The sequence below is a fragment of the Scyliorhinus torazame genome, chromosome 4 (assembly GCF_047496885.1).
Source record: "Scyliorhinus torazame isolate Kashiwa2021f chromosome 4, sScyTor2.1, whole genome shotgun sequence".
Taxonomy (NCBI): domain Eukaryota; kingdom Metazoa; phylum Chordata; class Chondrichthyes; order Carcharhiniformes; family Scyliorhinidae; genus Scyliorhinus; species Scyliorhinus torazame.
In genome coordinates this window covers 239,142,012-239,166,299 of record NC_092710.1, presented here as the reverse complement: position 1 = coordinate 239,166,299, position 24,288 = coordinate 239,142,012, and the positions used below count along the sequence as shown (strand labels likewise).

The 24,288-nt window shown below is 48.0% G+C and overlaps 1 protein-coding gene across 8 annotated transcripts in view; it reads left to right on the top strand.

The window, feature by feature from the left end:
• Positions 1-24,288, top strand: part of epha7 (eph receptor A7) — a 407,810-nt gene that overhangs the window by 364,035 nt on the left and 19,487 nt on the right. For all 8 annotated transcript variants that reach the window (XM_072499509.1, XM_072499504.1, XM_072499507.1 and 5 more), the window contains 3 exons: positions 62-271; positions 11,264-11,413; positions 20,047-20,240. In XM_072499509.1, the coding sequence (XP_072355610.1) occupies positions 62-271; positions 11,264-11,413; positions 20,047-20,240 (554 nt within the window). The remainder of the gene's footprint in view (positions 1-61; positions 272-11,263; positions 11,414-20,046; positions 20,241-24,288) is intronic.

The window sequence follows — 24,288 nt, the reverse complement described above, 5'->3', positions numbered from 1 at the left end:
ATGTGTTGCACAAAATATTTCTTTCAAAGGTTTCAGTGGTTCTTTGTTTTTATCCTATTAGAAACATGATGGACAGTTCACAGTGATTCAGTTAGTGGGAATGCTACGTGGAATTGCAGCTGGTATGAGGTACCTTGCCGATATGGGTTATGTGCACAGGGATCTGGCAGCTCGTAACATTCTGGTCAATAGCAATCTCGTCTGCAAAGTTTCTGATTTTGGTCTCTCAAGAATTGTGGAAGATGACCCAGAGGCTGTCTACACCACAACAGTGAGTGAATTACAACCCATCATTCATTATGGTTGAGAAAGCATTATTACCATCACCAAATGTACTCCCATCTCTTTATGTTTACTAACTGGTTTACACTCAGCAAAACGTTGCTCTATTGCACACACAATGCTGGTTTAGCACAGTGGCCTAAATGGCTGACTTGTAATACAGAACAAGGCCAGCAGCGCGGGTTCAATTCCCATACTGGCCTCCCTGCACAGGCGGCGGAATGTGGCGACTACGGGATTTTCACAGTAACTTCATTTGAAGCCTACTTGTGACAATAAGCTATTATTATTATTACTCAAAAATACCAATTAGCTGCTGAGTTGTGAAGAAGCTGCCAGGATCTGATCGAAGGGCCATTTTTAAACCCTTAAGTGAATGGATATTGAAATGAGTGGAGTGTAAAACAAGCCCACCATATCATGGACATTATGGTCAAAATCATACATACATTGGCCACCAAGCCCACTTACTTCCTTCGATGAACATCTGCTACCACCATCATAACTTCACTCCACTGGCACAGAAATTCTGAACCATGCCTTTGTTATCTGTGAGCTAGACTTCTTCAATGTCTGAAATTCCACCCGTCGCAAACACCAACACATTGAAAATCCCTATCTCATACTAAGTCCCACTGAACCATCACTTCGATCCACGTCAGCCTTCATTTGCTCCTACCTTATATAATGTCCATGCGCTTTAGTCTCTCTCACTCAAGCATGTCCACCCACCATCTCTCCATTCCCCCTTTGATTGCAGAGCCTTCAACCATCTTACAATGTCACTACATTTGGGATTATCATCCCTAAATCACTGCCTTACTATGTCTCTTCCACTTCAGAACCTACTTTCCTAACCCTTCCCTTGCTACACCCTGTAGTGCCTTGCAATGATTTCTGTATTGAAGGTGGCATATTTTGTAGGTTGTCTGCAGCTATGCATTGAACAGCATGAAATGTGTAGGAGTCTGTTTGAAAGCACTTGTACTTCCTTCACATCATGCCACATAAAATATTTTATTAAACTTCAGCCATGGACAATTAGTGAAGAAATGACAATATAATTATTTTAGAAATTGCTTCTGTTGTAGTGTGGAGCAGGAACAGAAAGGCTTCACGAGGCTAGTGGTGGACATTTTTGGACAGGTGTTAAAATTTACTTCTACTGCACTTACAATTTATAGTGGCAGAAAACCAAAGCCAGATGTTTGTACCTTTTGTTCCCAATGGGGGCTTTCTTCAAATTGTACCTTTCTAATTGTAAGCAGGAACTAAATGCTGTGCACAAGTTTGGTCTTTGCTTGTGGCTGTAAATATGCTATGAAATGACATTCACAAATTGCCTTACTCGTGAACTGTCCTATCATCAGATAGATAGGCTTATAATGTATCTCTGGGTATCTGTTATCCTATACATTTATGCACACATGGTTCACTCAGTGTATTTCAGTTGAGAACCTGTGCCATGTGTTATCTAATCCACCTTTTCAATAAATTACGATGGGCCTAAATTCCCTTTAGCAAGATTTAGTATGTGCCCAGACAATCATAACTTCCTATTTATACCGCAGTAATGATCAGAGACTTATGAATAAATACATAAGGGAAAGTTTGAGGCATACACTAAGTACATGGATAGCAGGGGAAAACATGACGAGGGAGAAGATGGAGAGATTAGGAGGAAAGTCAAAAAATAATTGGGAAAGTAAAGATGAATCAATAAAATTAAATTATCAAGGGGCATAAAACATATTCTATTGGCACATAAATAAGAAAGTGGAAGGTAGGATGGGAATAGGGCCATCAGAGACAGTCAGGATATAATCCCAAGCAGAGGTAAAGAAATGGCAGAAATATTAGATGGAAACAATTGTTTAGCTTCAGTATTTATCAGGGGAATAGGTCAGATGGACATGACATTGAGATTAGACAATGAGATTAGAAAAGGTATTAAATAACTTAATCTAATTTGGGGGATTAACCTCTGGTCCGGGTGCTTTAAAAGAATCTAGGAAAAAGATCACAGAGGCAGAAGCAGGACATACCCAGTGGAAGTGGCAGCACACTGATATACAGTCAGGAGGGAGTTGGCCTGGAAATGCAACATTGACTCCGGTCCTTATGAAGTGTCATGGCTTCAGTTTAAAATGGAAAAGGAAGCCTCCAGCTGATTACTAACTACTGTCCCCTCACAGCTGATGAATCAATACCATGAGGAAGCACTGAAGGTGACTAGGGCACTGAATGTACAAGAGTGACTTGGTAGTACCACTACAGACCAAGGAGGCTAAATTCGAAAGGACATAGCTGTGAGACTGAGCCACCAGTAGGTGCTGAGGAAACCAACAAGAGGAGAAAAAACTCGCCAATCTGCCTGCTGCAGATGAATCTGTCCATGACAGTATCGGTAGGAGTGACCACCACACAGTTCTTGTGGAGACAAAGTCCTGGTTTCGTATTGTGGATACCCTTCATTGTGTGGCAGGATAGATTTAGAACAAATCTAGCAACATAAATACATACAGAAATGCTGGAAAAAGTCTGACCGGATCTGTGGAGAGAGAAACCGTGTTAATATTTCTAGTCCATTTGACTCATCTTCAGAAAGGTGAACTGTTTCTCTCTCCATAGGTACTGCCAGAACTGTTGAGATGTTCCAGCATTGCCTATTTTTTCTCAGATTTCCAATGTTTGCAAGATTTTTCCTTTATTCTAGCAATTCAAGACTGCTCAACCATGAGGTACTGTGGACCACCAGCAGCAGCAGAATTGTACTCAACCACAATCTGTAAGTGCATAGCCCGGCATATCATCAACTCTACCATTGCCACCAAACCAAGGGATCAATCCTGGTTCAATGAAGAGTGCGAGGGCATGTCAGGAGCAATACCAGGCATGGCTAAAAATGAGATCTCAACCTGGTGAAGCTACAAAATAGGACTACTTGGTTGAAGACACTGGATACTGCAGGAGTATAAGCCTTGACAATATTCTGGCAATAGTAACGAAGATCTGTACCCCAGAACTTGCCACACCCCTGAACAAGCTGTTCCAATAAAACTGGCATCTATCCAGCAATGTGAAAAATTGCCCAGGTATCTCCTGTACACAAAAAGCAGACAAATCCAACCTGGCCTGTTACTACCCCATCAGTCTACTCTTGATCATCAGCAAAAGTGATAGGAATCTTCAACATGCTATTAAGTGGCACTTGCTTAGCAATAATCTGCTCACTTGTTTTGCCAGGGCCACTCAATTCCTGACCTCATTGCAGCCTTGGTTCAAACAGGCAAAACCCCTTGACATAAAGGCAGTATTTGACTGAGTATGGCATCAAGCAGTCCCAGGAAAACTGGAGTGAATGAAGATCGGGGAAAACTCTCCTCTGGTTGGAGTCATAACTAGTTCAGAAGAATGCGATTGTGACTTTTGGAAGTCAATCTTCTCTGCTCCAGGAATTCTTGACCTTCCGTCATACGGTCATAAGTGGGGATGTTCACAGGAGATGTTCACTCATGATTGTACAATGTTCAGAACCATTCACACTTCCTCAGATAATGAAGCAATCCATGTCCAAATGCAGCAAGACCTTGGCAATATCCAAGCTTGGGCTAACAAGTTGCAAGTAACAATTGCGCCATATAAGTACCAGGCAATGACCATCTCTAGCAGGAGACAATCTAACCATCGGCCCTAAACATTCAATGGCATTACCATCACTGAATCACGTATTATCAACATCCTGGAGGCTGACCAGAAACTGAACTGGACTAGCAATATAAATACTGTGGCTACCAGAGCAGGTCAGGGACTAGGAGCTCTGTGGCGAGTAAATCACCTCCTGACTCCCCAAAGCCTGTTCACCATCTACAAGGTGCAAGTCAGGAGTATAATGAAATACTCTCCAATTGCTGGGATAAGTGCAGCTCCAACAGCCCTCAAGAAGCTCAACTCCATGCAGGACAAAGCAGCCCCCTTGATTGGCACCCCAACCACCATCATTCACTTCCTCCACTATCGCACAGTAGCAGCCGTGTGTACCATCTACAAGATGCACAGCAGGAATTCACCAGGACTTCTTAGACAGCACCTTCCAAACCCATGACCACTCCTCTGTAGAAGAAGAAAGGCAGCAAATACATACGAACACCACCACCTGGAGGTTCCCCTCCACCTGGAGGTTCCCCTCCACCTGGAGGTTCCCCTCCAAGTCACTCACCATCCTGACTTGAAAATATATCAGCGTTCCTTCACTGTCCGTCCCGAATAGCACAGTACATGTACCTACACCACAGGGACTGCAGCGGTTCAAGAAGGCAGCTCATCACCACCTTCTGAAGGGCAACTAGGGATAGTCAACAAATGCTGGCCTAACTAGCGACGGCCACATCCCGAAAATGAATAAATAAAACAAAAAAATTAACATTTTAGGCAGAGCCTGGATCCGCCGGGATACGTTCCTTTTTTTTTGTAAAACATTTTATTAAGGTATTTTTAATTTTATAATAATATCAGTAAACAGTACAAATATATAAATGTAAACATAGTGCATAAAACCATCTCCGCCCCTCGCTAATGCCACCCCCCCAAACAAAAAATAGCCTAACTCCACCCCCACCCCCATGCCCCCTCCCCCTTTTATTGCCTCTGCTGGCAGTTTAGTTTTCCCAGAAGAAGTCGATAAACGGCTGCCACCACCGGACGAACCCTAACGTTGACCCTCTTATGGCTATCTTAATTTTCTCAAGTCTGAGAAACTCAGCCATGTCGCTAACCCAGATCTCTGATTTTGATGGCTTCAAGTCACTCCGCGCTAGCAATATCCGTCTCCGGACTACCAAGGAGGCAAAGACCAAGACATCAGCCTCTCTCGCCCCTTGGACTCCCGGATCTTCCAACACTCCAAAAAATCGCCACCTCTGGACTCGGCACCATCCTTGTTTTTAGCACCGTGGACATGACATCTGCAAAACCCTGCCAGAATCCTCTAAGTTTCGGACATGCTCTAAACATATGGACATGGTTTGCTGGCCCTCCCACACATCTCGCGCACCTCCCAAAGAATTTGCTCATCCGGGCCACCGTGATGTGTGACCGGTGAACCACCTTGAATTGTATCAGGCTAAGCCTGGCACATGATGAGGACGTGTTGACCCTGCTCAGAGCGTCCGTCCACAGACCCGCTTCAATCACTCCCCCCCCCCCCCCCCCCCCCAGCTCATCTTCCCATTTGCGCTTCAGCTCATCCATCTGAATTACCTCCCACTCCATAAGCTCTTTGTAGATGTCCAAAACCTTCCCTTCCCCCACCCCCGTCTGGAAACTACCCTGTCCTGTATCCACCGTGGCGGTAGGAGCGGAAAGGTCGAAACCTGCCTTCGCACAAAATTCCATATCTGCAGATATCGAAACCCATTCCCTCCCGGCAATTCTATCTTCTCCTCCAAATCTTCCAAACAGGGAAAGCTCCCATCTATAAATAAATCTCACATCCTCTCGATCCCTGCTCTCTGCCACCCCCGAAACCCCCCAGCCAACCTCCACGGGACAAACCGGTGATTATTACAAATTGGAGCCCACACCGACGCTCCCTCTCATATGCTTCCTGCACTGCCCCCAGACTCAGGGCCACCACTACCACCGGGCTTCTGGAGTACCGGCAGAGGTGCCGTTACCAATGCCCCCAAACTCCCCCCCCCGCCCCCCCCCACTACCCACTTCCTGATCATGGCTATGTTTGCCGCCAAGTAATAGTTGCTAAAGGTTGGCAGCGTCAGCCCACCCTCCCCTCGACTACGTCCCAGCAGCACTTTCTTTACTCATGGGGTTTTACTCGCCCACACAAAACCAGAGATCATCCTATTTATCCGTTTAAAAAAGACCCATGGGATAAAGATAGGCACTGGAAAACAAACAAAAATCTCGGGAGGACCGCCATTTTCACGGTCTGTACCCTCCCCGCCAGTGACAGCGGGAGCATGTCCCACCTCCGAAAGTCCTCCTTCATTTGTTCCACTAGCCGGGTCAACTTTAGTTCATGCAGCAGCTCCCATTCCCGTGCCATCTGGATTCCCAAATAGCGGAAACTCCCTCCCACCCCTCTGAACAGCAGCTCCTGCCCCCTTGCTGGGATCGCAAACATCTCACTTTTATCCATATTCAATTTGTACCACGAAAATCGTCCAAATTCCCCTCAGATCCGCATAATCACCCCCATCCCCCCTAACGGGTCGGAAATATAAAGAAGCAGGTCGTCTGCGTATAGCGAGACCCTGTGTTCCACCTGCCCCCCACCCCCGGACTATCCACTTCCAATCCTTAGATGCTCTTAGTGCTATCATAGAATCATAGAATTTACAGTGCAGAAGGAGGCCATTCGGCCCATCGAGTCTGCACCGGCTTTTTGAAAGAGCACCCTACCCAAGCCCACACCTCCACCCTATCCCCATAACCCAGTAACCCCACACAACACGAAGGACAATTTTAGACACTAAGGGCTATTTAGCATGGCCAATCCACCTAACCTGCACATCTTTGGACTGTGGGAGGAAACCGGAGCACCCGGAGGAAACCCACGCACACACGGGGAGAACGTGCAGACTCCGCACAGACAGTGACCCAAGCCGGGAATCGAACCTGGGACCCTGGAGCTGTGAAGCAATTGTGCTAACCACCATGCTACCGTGCTCGCCAGTGGCTCTATGGCCAAAGCAAACAGCAATGGGGAGAAGGGACATCCTTGCCTTGTCCCTCGGTACAGTTCAAAGTAGCCCGATATCAGCCGATTCGTTTGTACACTCGCCACCGATGCCTGGTACAACAACCGAACCCAGTCAATGAAGCCCTGCCCGAACCCGAACCGTCCCAACACCTCCCATAAATAATTCCACTCCAGCCGGTTGAAGGCCTTTTCCGGGGCCATAGCGACCACTATCTCCACCTCCCTCCCTCGGAGGGCATCATGTTCACATTTAAGAGCCTTCTAATATTGGCCGTTAGCTGCCTGCCCTTAACAAACCCCACCTGATCTTCCCCCATCACCTCTGGGACACAGTCTTCTATCCTTGAGGCCAAGACTTTAGCCAACAATTTGGCATCGAAGTTCAATAGGGAGATTGGCTTGTATGACTACATAGTTCTGGGTCCTTCTCCCGCTTCAGGATCAATGAGATCTAGGCCTGTGACATTGTTGGGGAAGAACACGCCGCTCCCTTGCCTCATTAAATGCCCTCACCAGCAGTGGGCCCATCATCCCAGAAAACCTCTTGTAAAATTCCACTGGGTAGCCGCCCAGTCCCGGTGCCTTGCCCGACTGCATGGCCTCCAGTCCCTCTACTATTTCTTCAATCCCAATCGGGGCTCCAAACTCCTCCACCAACCCTACCTCCACATTTGGAAACTCCAAGCCTTGCAAAAACTGCCTCATCCCTCCACCCCAGCTGGGGGGTTCCGACTCATACAGCCTACTGTAAAACTCCTTAAACACCCCGTTCACCCCTGCTGGGTCCAAGACCATATTCCCTCCTCTGTCTTTCCCCCTTACTACCTCCCTGGCCGCCTCCCTTTTCCTTAGCTAGTGTGCAAGCATCCTGCTGGCCTTCTCCCCATACTCATATATCGCCCCCCTCGGCTTCCTCAATTGCTCCACCGCCTTCCCTGTAGGTAACAGACCAAACTCCATCTGTAGTTTCTGCCGCTCCTTCTATAACCATGCCTCCGGGGCCTCCGGATATCTCCTATCCACCTGGAGTATTTCCCCAACCAACCTATCCATCTCTGCTCTTCTTATGAGCCCGTATTGAGATTAGCTCTCCCCTGACCACTGCCTTCAGCGCTTCCCAAATCGTTGTTGCCGAGACTTCCCCGTGTCATTTATTTCCAAATAGTTCTGGATGGCCTCCCTTACACGCCCGCACCCTCCCTCATCTGCTAACAGTCTTACATCCAATATCCATTGCAGGTGCTAACCACCCTCCTTGCTCACCCGTAGATCCACCCAGTGTGGGGCATGGTCCGACACAGCAATCGCCAAATACTCGGTCTCTGCCACCCCCGCCAGTGAAGCCCTGTTCAAGATGAAAAAAATCAATACGGGAGTACACGTTGTAGACATGGGAAAAGAAAGAAAACTCCTTCTCTCTTGGCCGTCCGAACCTCCATGAGTCTAGCCGCCCCCCCCCCCCCCCATCTGCTCCATGAACCCCTTTAGTTCCTTCGCCACAGCTGGCACCCTCCCTGTCCTTGGACTCGACCGATCCAACCTTGGATCAATGACTGTATTGAAGTCCCCCTCCATGATCAGCTTATGCGAGTTCAGGTCCGGGATCTTCCCTAACACCCTCGTCATAAACTCCGCATCATCCCAGTTTGGTGCGTAAACATTTACGAACACCACCGGCATCCCCTCCAGCTTCCCGCTCATCATGATATACCTACCCCCCGAGTCCGCAGCTATATTCCCTGTCTCAAATGACACCCGATTATTGATCAGGAACGCGACCCCCCTAGTCTTAGAGTCCAACCCCGAGTGAAATATTTGCCCAACCCACCCCTTCCTCAGTCTAGTCTGATCCATTATCCTCAGGTGTGTCTCCTGCAGCGTTTCCACGTCCGCCTTCAACCTCCTCAAATGCGCAAACATGTGAGCCCACTTCACCGACCCATTCAGCCCTCTGACGTTCCATGTGATCAGCCAGGTTGGGGGCACCCCACCCCCTGCCGATCAACCATCACCCTTTTAGGCCAGCCTCCAGCTCGCATCCCGCACCTCCACAGGCCTGTCCTCGGGCACCTACTGTCCTCGACCTCCAATTTGTCTCCCAGCAACCTTCCCTCCCCTGTCAGCAGAGTAATTCCTCCCCGCCCACCCCTTCCCCCCCCATTAACAGAACAACAATCCCAGCCCCGTTAACAAACTTATTACCTGCTAGCCCCCCACTGCGCTTCCGTTAGCTAGCCCGCCCAGCTAGCGAGGTAGCACCGCCCATGGTGCCAAACATCCTACCCACTATTGTTCTCGCTCCCCCCCCGCTCAAACATACATATTCAAAACATCACAATCCCCAACAGACACACTTAAGAAAAAATCAACCTCCCATCCCCCCACAAGAACAAAGTTAACTCACATACAAAACTGAGCAACGGCCCAATAATTTATACAAAAAACACTCTATGTACAGTCCATAACAAAAATAACTTGAACAGCACAAGCACAGCATTGCCCGCCCTCAATGTTCAGTATCTTCAGTCACCTGCCAGTCTTTTGCCCTTAACAAAGTCCATCGTCTCGTCCGGTGATCCAAAGTAATGTTCTTGACCCTCGTAGGTGACCCACAAACGAGCTAGGTATAACATACTGGACTTTACCCCCTTCTTGTAGAGGGCTGATTTTACCCTATTAAATCCTGCTCTCCTTTTGGCCAGTTCCGCACCCAGGTCCTGGTAGATGCGCAGCTCGCTGTTTTCCCACTTGCTGCTCCGTGTCTGCTTAGCCCACCGCAAAATCCAGGAACCGGTGCATTCGCACCACCATCGCCCTCGGTGGCTCAATCAAACACGGCTTCCTCGCAAGCGCTCCATGTGCTCTATCCACTTCCAAGGGTCAAGCAAACGTACCATCACTCATCAGCTTTTCAAGCATACTTGCCACGTATGCACTTGCGTCCGATCCCTCGCTACCCTCCGGGAGGCCGACGATCCTCCGGTTCTGTCTGCGGGACCCGTTCTCCAAATCCTCCACCTTCTCCTGCAGCCTTTTCTGGTGGTCCATCATCAGCCCCATCTCCGCCTCCATCGCAGTTAGCTGATCCTCATGCTCGGCCACCTTCTCTTCCACCCTCTGGATCGCCAGTCCGTGGGCTTCTAGTCTCTGTTCCACCGGACCGATCGATGCCTTAATTGGGTCTAACCCTTCCCGCTTTTGCTTAGCGAAACTCTCCTGAATGAATTTCACCAGCTGTACCGTTGACCACTGGGCCGCCAATCGAGGATCCTGCACCTCCACCAGTATTCTTCTGTGCTGTAGGTTCTGCATGCATCTTTTTTGCCCGGACATTTCTTATAAGACCACTTCTGGTCCACGTCTCCATAAACTGGTGGGGTATTCCTCCTCTCTGTCTCACCCGCCTCTGATTTTTCCGATCAAATTCCACAGAAGTCAGGAGAAAAGGTCCAAAAACTCCTCCACGAGCAGGAGCTACAAAATTTGCGACCTCCTACTCCATGGCCACCACCGGAAGTGATAGGTTCCTTTTAACCGCATTGCAACGCTGGTACTCTTGGTTACAGGATCGTATCACACCCACCCATTCATCTATAGGTGTGCGATAATATCCTGGCAATGAGGAGAATACATCTTGCAGCATACTTTCCTCATCCACACCTTGAGCAAGGATGTAAAGGAAACTTGTGAATCCCTGGTAGCCTGTGTCACTAGGGCCATGTGATTATAGGGGAGAAAGAGCTGTCAAAACTGTTGTTCAGATCCCGTGCTATTTCCTTATTGTTGTAAACCACAGGAGTTAGAAGCAGCTTTTAAATTATTTTTCCCATCTTTCCCCATGTGGACCCCGCTGCAATGTGTCACTATACAAATACTCCCTGCCTCAGTGAGACAGGTGTCAGAAATAGTGGAGGCACCAATCTTTGGACCTGGGATTGATTCAGTGTTTTCATCACCAGCATGGCAGAATTCTGCTCTCTTCAAGAAATGTTTCAACTCAAAGCCTCTCTGGCCTAAATGTTGTGAAATAAAGCAAATCATTTTGTGGGTATCTTGCCTCATTGAATTCCTTGAAAGTATTGCCAAAAAACAAGTTGAATTCGGGATCTGAGCTCAGTTATACACTTCCATCTCCGTGAATGCCCAATTGTATCTACAAGCAATAGTCCAGCTAACAGTGGCACTGTAAGGTCCCAAAATCAAAGCAGTTATAAAATTGAACTTTGACAGCCTTTAATGGTATGTTCTTTATTCTCATAGGGTGGTAAAATTCCAGTACGGTGGACTGCACCTGAGGCCATACAGTACCGCAAGTTTACGTCAGCCAGCGATGTATGGAGCTATGGCATAGTAATGTGGGAAGTAATGTCCTATGGAGAACGGCCTTACTGGGATATGTCCAATCAGGATGTAAGTTACTCTTTATAATTGATGGATCAATTAGCACTGCACTGGTGTGTGTGGACTAAAATTATTGAACCACTGGTTGACAATTTGCAATTCCAATGCAGGATAATTGTTATAGATACTGAGTGCTACAAGCTTAAGAAAGAATCATCTGGGGAGGAGAGATGTACTTCTATCAAGATGATTTTTAATCAATGTATTCACTTGTGTAAATAGATTCCAACCATATGTCAGGCCCCCTATTAGTCTTTGCTAAAGGAAAATACAGCAATTAATTCTATGCAGCTCACACTCTCAAAATAATTGAATTATTTCTCATTGTAAATGCAAGTCATTTCATGAATTGTTAGCTTTGTTGATTGAAATGACAGACATCAAAGACATTTTCTGAAATACCGACAAAAATCAAGTAAGTCTTTGTGTAGCATAGTAAGCAGCCCTACCTTGCGAGACTGTTGTCAACAGCAGGCACATAATTCTCTCGCCTTCAGTACTCATGGCTGTTACACGGTGAACCTCCGAAAACCGGAAGATTCTTCATATCCAGATTTGTGTCAGTTTTCAGAGTTGACATCAGATTAGGTATTGGCCTCCCAAACCCCATGGACCTGAAAATACATGGAATACAATCTCTGCAGATATACCGGAAACATGTTGCCTAATGCCCTCCAGGACTAACCTTGCCAAAGTAAACAGAGTCAATGGGAGAACATCTAACTTACGTGGGCTCCTGGTGGTCCCTAAAGAAACATCTTACCTATCCGCCTTCCCCATGCTGCCAGTTTGTTTATTCTTTCATGGGATGTGGCTGTCGCTGGCAAGACCAGCATTTGTTGTCCATTCCTAATTGCCCAGTCCATGCAGTGTAGGTACACCAACAGTGCTGTTAGGAAGGGAGTTTTGATCCATGACAGTGAAGGAACAACGATACAGGACTGAATCTTGTTGAGATATGTAGGATCTCACCTGCCAGCTGGAGTGTAAAGGTTGTACCTGTTTTCTTGAAGTCATGCCAAATGATGTGCCAATGAAGTGCTGGCAAAGGTACCGGTGGGTCTTCCCCTGGAAGCAAGACTCTTAGTGTGTAAGTCACACCTACTAAGAGCTGCTGGCTAATTGGAGGCCAGCAACTCTTATGCTCAGCAGTGCCACAGGGGAGGTTGTGGTTGCTGCCAGAAGGACAGGAGGCCGAGGATCGTAGCGTGATCCAGGCCACAGGGAGGTAATTTTGGGGCGAGGGGGAATTTTGAGGGGTCGGGTTGTGGGGAGAGTGATTTCAGGTGGCAGTAAGGATAGGAAGTTGACTCTCAGTGGGCCCTCCTTCCCTGTGTTGAGCCCTCAATGAGGCACCGAGTGCTTTTGATCGAGAGACCACCACCCCAAGAAGCGACAAGCTGGTCACATGGTTTTAGCTGCCATGCACACTGTATGATGACAGGCCCGCCTGCATCTGGGTTAATACCACCAGCATCAGGATAATGCTCTTAAGCGGTTATTAATTGGCCACTTAAGGGCCTAATTGATAGAGGGTTGTGAAGTTCATCCATGGTCCTTCCCACCCATTACTTAATTTTGCTGGTGGGAAGGCAATCGTATACAGTGCACACAGGTTGGTGGATGAGTGCCAATCAAGCAGACTGTGCCTTGGGTGGCGTCGAGCTTCTTGAGTATTATTGGAGCTGTTCAAATTCAGGCAAGTGGAGAATATTCCATCACATTCCTGGCATGTGCCTTGTAGGTGGCAGAAAGGCTTTGGGCAGTCAAGACATGAGTTACTCACCTTGAATTCCCAGCCTCTGACTTGCTGTTGCAACAATATCTCTCTCTATATATTCTTGTGTTGTTGCTCATTCTTAATTGCTCTTGAACTGAGTAGCGTCGCCATTTCAGAATCTGTTCAGAGTCAACCAAACTGCAGTGAGTCTCGAGTCACACGTAGGTCTGTCCTAATCTGTAAGGATTGCAGATTTGCTTCCTAAAGGACATTAGTGAACTCAGATAGGTTTTTGAACACATGTCCCCAGAGCATTAGCTTGGGCCTATGGATTACTTGGCCAGAGGCATTACCACTATGTGTCTGGTCCAATTCAGTTTCTGGTCAATGGTAATGCTGACATTTTGTGTGTGCTACAGAGACTTTCCTCAAACGTGGAATGGTGCAGTGGTTACATTAGAATTTATTCAGTGTCGCATATAAGTGAATATTGCTTCATGAATTGCACTCTAGGATGTCCCCAATGCACCTGAAACAAAACCACTTCCAACACATTCAGCAGTAGAACATTGGCTTGCTCCCCTTTTGGACACCTTGTGCTACAAAGGGCGGGATACGTGTAAACTTTTTTTAGAAGTGTTCTCCAGCAGACCTTAATTCAAAGTGGTTCAGGAACTAAAACAATTAGGGAAGATTGGCATGGTTAGTTGTTTGAGTGCTTCTCCCTGGGGATACTAATTTAAACATAATGAGAGTACTTCTTCATCTTGTGCCGCCGGCAGTGAAATTACCGATGAGGCGGAGAAAACAGTGGTTGTGAAGAAAACTGGGGTGCCGATCTGTTTCTGATACTGTGGCGCCACAATCGAGGTTTACGTCCCCCTGCTAGCAGTAGGACGCAATTGGGTCATTGAGCCACATTTGCATCCGTTTAGTGGGCCGGATAAAATATTCTCCGGGCCTGTGTGATTCTCCGTCCTCTGGGTCAGTAATCATGTAGTCCTAACAAACATGACCCTGATGCAGTGGACTTCATGGTGGTCCAAGGGGGTAACTCTTTAAGGGAGTTGCTCCAAAGGCCATCCGAGGACCACACACCTCCCCACAATGCAAGACCTGCCCACCCTACCCCCACCAGACCCTGCCACTGTCCCCCCACCAGAGTCTCCCTAAATAAAGAGAGCCCCAGAGACCCCATAAATAAAAAGACCCACCCCTAAGAGAAGCCTCAAATTAAGATTCCCCTAATCACCCCCTAAATAAAGAGACCCCCCACAGAGACCCCCTATACAATAATAATCTTTATTATTGTCACAAGTAAGCTCACATTAACACTGCAATGAAGTTACTGTGAAAATCTAGTCGCCACATTCCGGCGCCTGTTCTGGTACAGAGGGAGAATTCAGAATGTCCAATTCACCTAACAAACATGTCCTCCGGGAATTGTGGGAGGAAACCGGAGCATCCGGAAGAAACCCACACGGGGAAAACATGCAGACTCCGCACAGACAGTGACCCAAGCGGGAATCAAAACTGGGACCCTGGCGCTGTGAAGCAACAGTGCTAACCACTGTGTTATCATGCCACCCATATAAAGAAACCCCCCACAGAGACCCTGGAAATAAGGAGCCCCTGCCCACAGACTCCACAGAAAAGTGCCCCCAGAGGACAGACCTGTCAGGAAGCTAGAGAGCAGTCCAGACAGAGACAATGAAAACAATTACTGCTTTCACACTTAGTGCCTGGGCAATACACCTGCTGGCTCAAACACAGGAAGCGCACCTGTCAACTCCTTGAAAGAGAAAACTAGTCAGCTGTGTTTATACCCCCTCAGACCTGTGATCTGCAAGCCATTCATTCATTTCTCTTTGATATTGATTTTACTTTGCTGTGATTGACAACTTCCACACACACACAGCTGTCAGCACTGTTCCATTCATCTTACTTCACGGTTGAGTAACTCTAAAGTGCTCTAACTGCAATGTTTATGTCTAACAGGTTTGTTTCAAATCACTAGCTGCTCCGAAAGCCAGTGAGTTGAAACAAACATGTTGGACATAAGCATTGTTCTAAAGAGTTAGAACATAGAACGATACAGCGCAGTACAGGCCCTTCGGCCCACGATGTTGCACTGAAACAAAAGCCATCTAACCTACACTATGCCCTTATCATCCATATGTTTATCCAATAAACTTTTAAATGCCCTCAATGTTGGCGTGTTCACGACTGTAGCAGGTAGGGCATTCCACGGCCTCACTACTCTTTGCGCCTACCTCTGACCTCTGTCCTATATCTATTACCCCTCAGTTTAAAGCTATGTCCCCTCGTGCCAGCCATTTCCATCCGCGGGAGAAGGCTCTCACTGTCCACCCTACCCAACCCCCTGATCATTTTGTATGCCTCTATTAAGTCTCCTCTTAACCTTCTTCTCTCCAACGAAAACAACCTCAAGTCCATCAGCCTTTCCTCATAAGATTTTCCCTCCATACCAGACAACATCCTGGTAAATCTCCTCTGCACCCGCTCCAAAGCCTCCACGTCCTTCCTATAATGTGGTGACCAGAACTGTACGCAATACTCCAAATGCGGCCGTACCAGAGTTCTGTACAGCTGCAACATGACCTCCTGACTCCGGAACTCAATCCCTCTACCAATAAAGGCCAACACTCCATAGGCCTTCTTCACAACCCTATCAACCTGGGTGGCAACTTTCAGGGATCTATGTACATGGACACCTAGATCCCTCTGCTCATCCACACTTCCAAGAACTTTACCATTAGCCAAATATTCCGCAAACCTATTATTCCTTCCAAAGTGAATCACCTCACACTTCTCTACATTAAACTCCATTTGCCACATCTCAGCCCAGCTCTGCAGCTTATCTATATCCCTCTGTAACCTGCTACATCCTTCCACACTATCGACAACGCCACCGACTTTAGTATCGTCTGCAAATTTACTCACCCACCCTTCTGCGCGTTCCTCTAGGTAATTGATAAAAATGACAAACCGCAATGGCCCCAGAACAGATCCTTGTGGTACTCCACTTGTAACTGAACTCCATTCTGAACATTTCCCATCAACCACCACCCTCTGTCTTCTTTCAGCTAGCCAATTTCTGATCCACATCTCTAAATCACCCTCAATCCCCAGCCTCCGTATTTTCTGCAATAGCCTACCGTGGGGAACCTTATCAAACGCTTTGCTGAAATCCATATACACCACATCAACTGCTCTACCCTCGTCTACCTGTTCAGTCACCTTCTCAAAGAACTCGATAAGGTTTGTGAGGCATGACCTACCCTTCACAAAGCCATGCTGACTATCCCTGATCATATTATTCCTATCTAGATGATTATAAATCTTGTCTCTTATAATCCCCTCCAAGACTTTACCCACTACAGACGTGAGGCTCACCGGTCTATAGTTGCCGGGGTTGTCTCTGCTCCCCTTTTTGAACAAAGGGACCACATTTGCTATCCTCCAGTCCTCTGGCACTATTCCTGTAGCCAATGATGACATAAAAATCAAAGCCAAAGGTCCAACAATCTCTTCCCTGGCCTCCCAGAGAATCCTAGGATAAATCCCATCAGGACCCGGGGACTTATCTATTTTCAGCCTGTCCAGAATTGCCAACACCTCTTCCCTACGTACCTCAATGCCATCTATTCTATTAGCCTGGGTCTCAGCATTCTCCTCCACAACATTCTCTTTTTCCTGAGTGAATACTGACGAAAAATATTCATTTAGTATCTCGCCTATCTCTTCAGACTCCACACACAACTTCCCATCCCTGTCCTTGACTGGTCCTACTCTTTCCCTAGTCATTCGCTTATTCCTGACATACCTATAGAAAGCTTTTGGGTTTTCCTTGATCCTACCTGCCAAATACTTCTCATGTCCCCTCCTTGCTCGTCTTAGCTCTCTCTTTAGATCCTTCCTCGCTACCTTGTAACTATCCATCGCCCCAACTAAAACTTCACACCTCATCTTCACATAGGCCTCCTTCTTCCTCTTAACAAGATATTCCACTTCTTTGGTAAACCACGGTTCCCTCGCTCGACGCCTTCCTCCCTGCCTGACCGGTACATACTTATCAAGAACACGAAGTAGCTGATCCTTGAACAAGCTCCACTTATCCAGTGTGCCCAACACTTGCAGCCTACTTCTCCACCTTATCCCCTCCAAGTCACGTCTAATGGCATCATAATTGCCCTTCCCCCAGCTATAACTCTTGCCCTGCGGTGTATACTTATCCCTTTCCATCATTAACGTAAATGTCACCGAATTGTGGTCACTGTCCCCAAAGTGCTCTCCTACCTCCAAATCCAACACCTGGCCTGGTTCATTACCCAAAACCAAATCCAACGTGGCCTCGCCTCTTGTTGGCCTGTCAACATATTGTGTCAGGAAACCCTCCTGCACACACTGTACAAAAAACGACCCATCTAATGTACTCGAACTATATCTTTTCCAGTCAATATTTGGAAAGTTAAAGTCTCCCATAATAACTACCCTGTTACTTTCGCTCTTATCCAGGATCATCCTCGCCATCCTTTCCTCTACATCCCTAGAACTATTTGGAGGCCTATAGAAGACTCCCAACAGTGTGACCTCTCCTTTCATGTTTCTACCCTCAGCCCATACTACCTCGGAAGATGAGTCCCCATCTAGCATCCTCTCCGCCACCGTAATACTGCTCTTGACTAGCAGCGCCACACCTCCCCCTCTTTTGCCTCCTTCTCTGAGCTTACTAAAACACCTAAACCCCGGAACCTGCAACATCCATTCCTGTCCCTGCTCTATCCATGTCTCCGAAATGGCCACAACATCGAAGTCCCAGGTACCAACCCATGCTGCCAGTTCCCCTACCTTATTTTGTATACTCCTGGCATTGAAGTAGACACACTTCAAACCACCTACCTGAACACTGGCCCCCTCCTGCGACGTCAAATCTGTGCTCCTGACCTCTATACTCTCATTCTCCCTTACCCTAAAACTACAATCCAGGTTCCCATGCCCCTGCTGCATTAGTTTAAACCCCCCCAAAGAGCACTAACAAATCTCCCCCCCAGGATATTTGTGCCCCTCAGGTTCAGATGTAGACCATCCAGTCTGTAGAGGTCCCACCTTCCCCAGAAAGAGCCCCAGTTATCCAGAAATCTGAATCCCTCCCGCCTGCACCATCCCTGTAGCCACGTGTTTAATTGCTCTCTCTCCCTATTCCTCATCTCACTATCACGTGGCACGGGCAACAACCCAGAGATAACAACTGTTTGTTCAAGTTCTGAGCTTCCATCCTAGCTCCCTGAAAGCCTGCCTGACATCCTTGTCCCCTTTCCTACCTATGTCATTAGTGCCAATGTGGACCACGACTTGGGGCTGCTCCCCAACGTCAGGTGAGGAAGGAGCAGTGCTCCGAAAGCTAGTGATTTGAAACAAACCTGTTGGACTTTAACCTGGTGTTGTAAGACTTCTTACTGTGCTCACCCCATTCCAACTCCGGCATCTCCACATCATGCAATGTGTATAAACATCAAGATTTTTTATTGCCAGCTCCTGGACCACTTAAAACAGAGTGAAATGCTGTCAGCTTCTAGCTGACCACTTCAAAAGCACTCCATCATAATGCAGGGAACTGAATTGCACTGTCTGTGTGTGTGTGGTGGTGGGGATTCAATTGTGATGTGGGGGATGGGAGTCAGCCACAGAACCTTGCTATCGGGCCACCCACTCAATATTCCTCGTAATCCTGGTCATGCACAAATTTGCATGGCGAATGATTGGGAATCGCTTCCTGGTTTTTGCTCCCAGCAGGTGTGCAAATCAGGCACTGGTTTGACACAGGTTTCTGAGTCGCCACAGCGTTGCCGCATCATCGGCAAGCCCTACCTCAATGTTCCGCCCCTGATGGGCCGAGTTCCCTACCATGCGGTTGACATGTGATCTGAGTGGTCGGGACCTGGCGTGGCGGCTGCAGACTATGTCCAGCGCCACCACACTCAGCCACGAACCGTGCCACTGGCCAGGGGAGGGAGGACTTCTGCGAGGGCTGGTGGGGGATGACCTGTGGGGTCGCATTTGGTGGGTCGGGTCCCTGCATGGCTGGCGTAATGTACGGCACGACCGTTGCAGGTCATCGCCATGCGCGGCCACGGACTCTGCATTCTCCGGCCATTTTCAGTGCAGGAGACGGGAGTTTTACCCGGCTCCGTTGCTAGCCCCTCACCAGTCCCAAAATTGGTGAGGGTTCGGCGCTGACATTGGCGTCATAAAACGCCCGCGAATTCTCCGTTTCAGCCGGCACTTAGCCGCTGAAACGGAGAATCCAGCCAATAGTTTTCAAAATGGAGAATATCACCCAACATCGCCTGGAGTGATAGCTCTTGGTGTTAAAGGTAACTTAGACTCAGAGTCTAACGAAGAGCTGATGAAGTGGGAAGCTTTATTCTCTGAAAGCTCCCTTCTAAACTCTGTTGCTAGATTGGCCTGACAAAATATTTGGTAACTTCAAGATCACTCGGGTCGGTCACATTCCTATTGATACAGGGTCGGTTACACTAACCAGGTTGATTTTGGTATGATTGCTTTCATAATGGTTCTCAGAATGAATACACTACTTAAAAAGAATATATCAAAAAGGCAACATAATCTCCTTGACGGAATAATCTCTGTAAATCCTGTCATATGGCCCATTACTTTTAATCATTGTCTGCTGCTATCAGCCAATGAAGTAGGGATGGTACAAGAGTTCTTTCTGAAAAGAAACAGAAAGTTCTTGCATTCACCATGTCGGGATTCTGATATCTTATCATGTAAATGCGTTGTACTTTATCATTATACTACCAGTAAATTATATTAGAATATGGAAAGGATTTGCTTTATCCGTACATGAATTCACTTCTAATTCTTCCCTGTTTAGGTTATAAAGGCTATCGAAGAGGGTTATCGTCTCCCTGCTCCCATGGACTGTCCACCTGGCCTACACCAGCTGATGCTCGATTGTTGGCAACAGGAACGCAGTGAGAGGCCCAAGTTTGATCAAATAGTTGGGATCCTAGACAAAATGATCCGTAATCCAAACAGCCTGAAGGTCCCTCTCGGTACCTGCAGCAGGTGAGGAAAACTTGAACATGAAGTTGTTCCACTGGAATCCAAATAGTGAGAGGGAGAGAGAAGCTAATGGCACTGTTGACCTTCAGTGAATGAGTTACGTCTAATAATTACCAAGGTATTAGCTTACCTATCACAGCATACCTTGGGTGGTGGAACCAAGCTTATGGCTATTGCGAAACACTGAACTAAATAATAGAATCCTTACAGTGCAGAAGGAGGCCATTCAGCCCATCGGGCTTGCACCGGCCCTTCGAGTGAGCACCCTACCTCAGCCCAATCCCCTGCCCATTCCCTTTAACCCCCACCTAACCTTTGGACACCAAGAGGCAATTTAGCATGACCAATCCCTCTAAAGCTTAGACATGATAATGCACTTACTGAGTATAAATGATGGCAACAAAAGGAGAAGCGGACATTGAAGGAGTATGATTGAAAATGACTTTTCACTGTCGGATGGCATGTTCAAGCGTTCGTTCTCCTCAGTAGCTTAGTCACCGAGAAAGGAGATCTAGTTGCATCTGTTTTATGAGTGTTAAATGGGTGTAATGCTCGACAATGTCAAGGACCACCATTCTGCAACCAAAATGCACCTGAAAGAAATCAGAGTTGATATTGAATGTAATTGTCCTTAAGGTATCTGGGCAGCTGCTCCAATGAGGGGCCTACCACCTTTATAAAGTGACCATACTACCTCAGTATTGTTGAGCAATAAAATGCTTCCAGGGGTAGTAGAGCCTCTTGTTACATCCTAATGTTTACAATGGAGCTTCCCATAAACGTAGAAGAAACATTGTTCAGAAGCAATGCAAGCTTACAGCCTTTATTTTCTTCCCCATAACCTGATCAGTGGGAATGGGAACGGCATGGGTCAGATGATCTTCTGACACATTGTTTGATTTTACAGTCCGTTGGTGTCCAACCTGCAGTGGGGGATGAACGTGGGAGGAGTTGGATTAAAATTGGGGCTTTCGTGTTGAGAAGACCATTGTTAACATGCCGACTGATCGTAATTTTGCATCAGTAAAATCAACTAGTATGCAAATATATACTGACGATTGTTCGTCAGTTTCTTTCTGCAGTTTTGTTTGGAAATGCAACTAATTTCTTTTTACAAAGTCATAATCATAAAATCATTGAATCTCTACAGTGCAGAGGGAGGCCATTCAGCCCATCGAGTCTGCACTCATCCTCCAAAAGAGCACCCTTCCAAGGCCAGTCCCCCACACTATCCCATAATCTCACCGCATCATTGGACACAATTTAGCATGACCAGTCCATCTAACCTGCACATCTTTGGACTGTGGGAGGAAACCAGAGCACCCGGAGGAAACCCCGCAGACACGGGGCGAGCATGCAAACTCCACACACAGTCACCCAAGGTTGGAATTGAACCGGGTCCCTGCTGCTGTGAGGCAGCAGTGCTAACCATTGTGACGCTGTTTTTCTTTAAAGCAGCATTGATTAATTTATTGAGGTGCAAAATCTTAGCCCTGTCAATGTAGATTTAATTTATTCTAAATGATTTTGTATCCTGTATTCCCACCCCGCTCCTTCCCCTTTTGTACTGTCTGTGATTCCAGCACCTCTCAAACTGTCACTCTTCTTATGGTCGTTAATGAGTAAGAGCCAGGAATGCAGCTGGAGGGACACCGAAGTTAAATCCAGTCTTGTCTCACAATAGCCAGACATGCTGCAGCACAGGTTACTGAATCGTGCTCAGGAACAAAGAACTCTGGCAGAAGCTGATTGTAGCTATCCTACGCTTCCTCAGCCTAGATCATGAGGCAAAATTGAGATCATTGCAGTCACCATGCCTCACTTGCATACCTAGCCTTAGATTTACAAATCGATCCATGAAAGGGCTATATTTTGAAGCGTTTTAATGTTTGCACCTCATTCTATTATTCATAATTATGAAAATGCGTCTGTTTGGTATGTGCTGACATTTATGTGTGAACTTTATATGTTCCGTAGGGCTTGGTGTTCGGACCCTTAGAGTGTCTGTGTTAGATATTGGCGATTTTTACGTGAACCTGGGGGGCACGATTGGGAAATTTGCAGACAACACAAAGATTGGCCCAGTCTTATGTAGCCTATATAGCTATAATCTCCGAAACAATATCGATGGCTTGGTGGTGTGAGCGATAAAGTGGCAGATGGATTTTAACATAGAGAAGTGTGAGGTCTGGGGTGGGATTCTCCAGTAATGGGGCTATTCCCCACGCCCGCAAATAAACGCTCACGAATCACTCTGGACTTACCTGGAGTAAGTCCAGGGTGATTCTGCGATTTGCAGGGGGCTAGCAGGGCCCCGGAATGCTCCGCGCAGCTCTGGCTGCCGAAACGCGGCCCTGCACTTCCGATCGGGGATCCACGCGTGCGCACACACCGCAGAGCGACAGCAAAAAGATAGGCCCCCCCCCCCCAGATCGCATGCGCCTGAGGATCGGTGGCACCCGATCAGTAGCCTGGTCATACTGGAGGCACCACCCCGGTGAACGATCCCCCTGCCCCCCACCAGGGTGGCTGCGGATTGAGTCCGCAGCCGCCACGCAGAGTGCCCGCCGGGTGGAACCATGAGAGAACCACGCCGGCGGGAACTCAGCCAGCTGCACTGGGAGAATCGGCGTGGGGGCCTTTTTCAATGGCCCCCGACTGGCGCCGTGTCGACCGCGCACGCCCAATTGGTGGCGATTCTTCGGGGACCGGAGAATCGCGGGAGCAGCGTCGGACCCGATATCGGGTCTGACGTCCATTCTCCGTCCACTGCACCTAGCGCGATTTCGGCTCGGAGAATCCCACCCCATATATTTAGAGAGGTCAAACAGTGATAGGAGTACACAATAAATGGAAATATACGAAGCCGGGTGGTTGAAGTGAGGGATCTTGGTGTACACGGGTTCCTAACCTGTGGGGCAGCAAGGTAGCACAGTGGGTAGCACAGTTGCTTCTCAGCTCCAGGGTCCCAGGTTTGATTCCCGGCTTTGGTCACTGTGCGGAGTCTGAATGTTCTCCCCGTGCCTGCGTGGGTTTCCTCCGGGTGCTCCTGTTTCCTCCCACAGTCCAAAGATGTGCAGGTTAGGTGGATTGGCCATGCTAAATTGCCCTTAGTGTCCAAAAAGGTTAGGTGGGGTTACTGGGTTATGGGGATAGGTTGGAAGTGTGGGCTTAAGTGGGGTGCTCTGTCCAAGGGCCGGCGCAGACTCAATGGGCCGAATGGTCTCCTTCTGCACTGTAAATTCTATGTAAACACAATTGTAAAGAAAGCATATGGAATGCTCTCCTTCATTAGCAGGAGTATAGAGTATAAAAGTAAGGATACAGGTCAGGGAATCCCCGGGGGGTGGCGTGAATCCCGCCCCGCCACGCCGGTCAGGGGCCGTTGGCAGCGCCCCCCCCGGCAATTCTCCGGGCCCCAATGGGCCGAGCGGCCGTCTGTTTTCAGCCAATCCCGCCGGCGTGAAATGGACATCGTTCCACACGGCGGGACCTGGCTGTTAGGCCGGCTGGTAAGGTTATCGGGGGATCTGACCCCGGGGGGGGGGGGGGCCATGGTGGCCTGGCCCGCGATCGGGGCCCACCGATCTGCGGGCGGGCCTGTGCCGTGGGGGCATTCCTTCCTTCCACGCAGGCCTCTGTAGGGCTTCGGCGCGGAGAAGAAACCCCCTGCGCATGCGCAAGAACACGCCGCCAGTTCTGCGCATGCGTGGGACCACGCCGGCCCTTTGGCGCCGGTTGGCATGGCGCACACCCCTCTGGCGCCGGCCTAGTCCCCAGAAGTGCAGAGGATTCCGCAACTTCTGGGTTGCCCGACGCTGGAGTGGTTCGCACCATTCTTGGCACCGGTACCGGGCCATCCCGCTGATTGCAGGAGAATCCTGACCACAATGTTGGAATTTCATGACATATTGGTGGGCCACAACTGGAGTATTGTGCACATTTCTGGGCACCATATTGCAGGAAGGACGTAATTGCTCTGGAGAGTGCAGAGAAGGTTTACAAGAATGTTGCCAGGGCTAGAAAAGTGTAGCTATGAGGAGAGATTAAA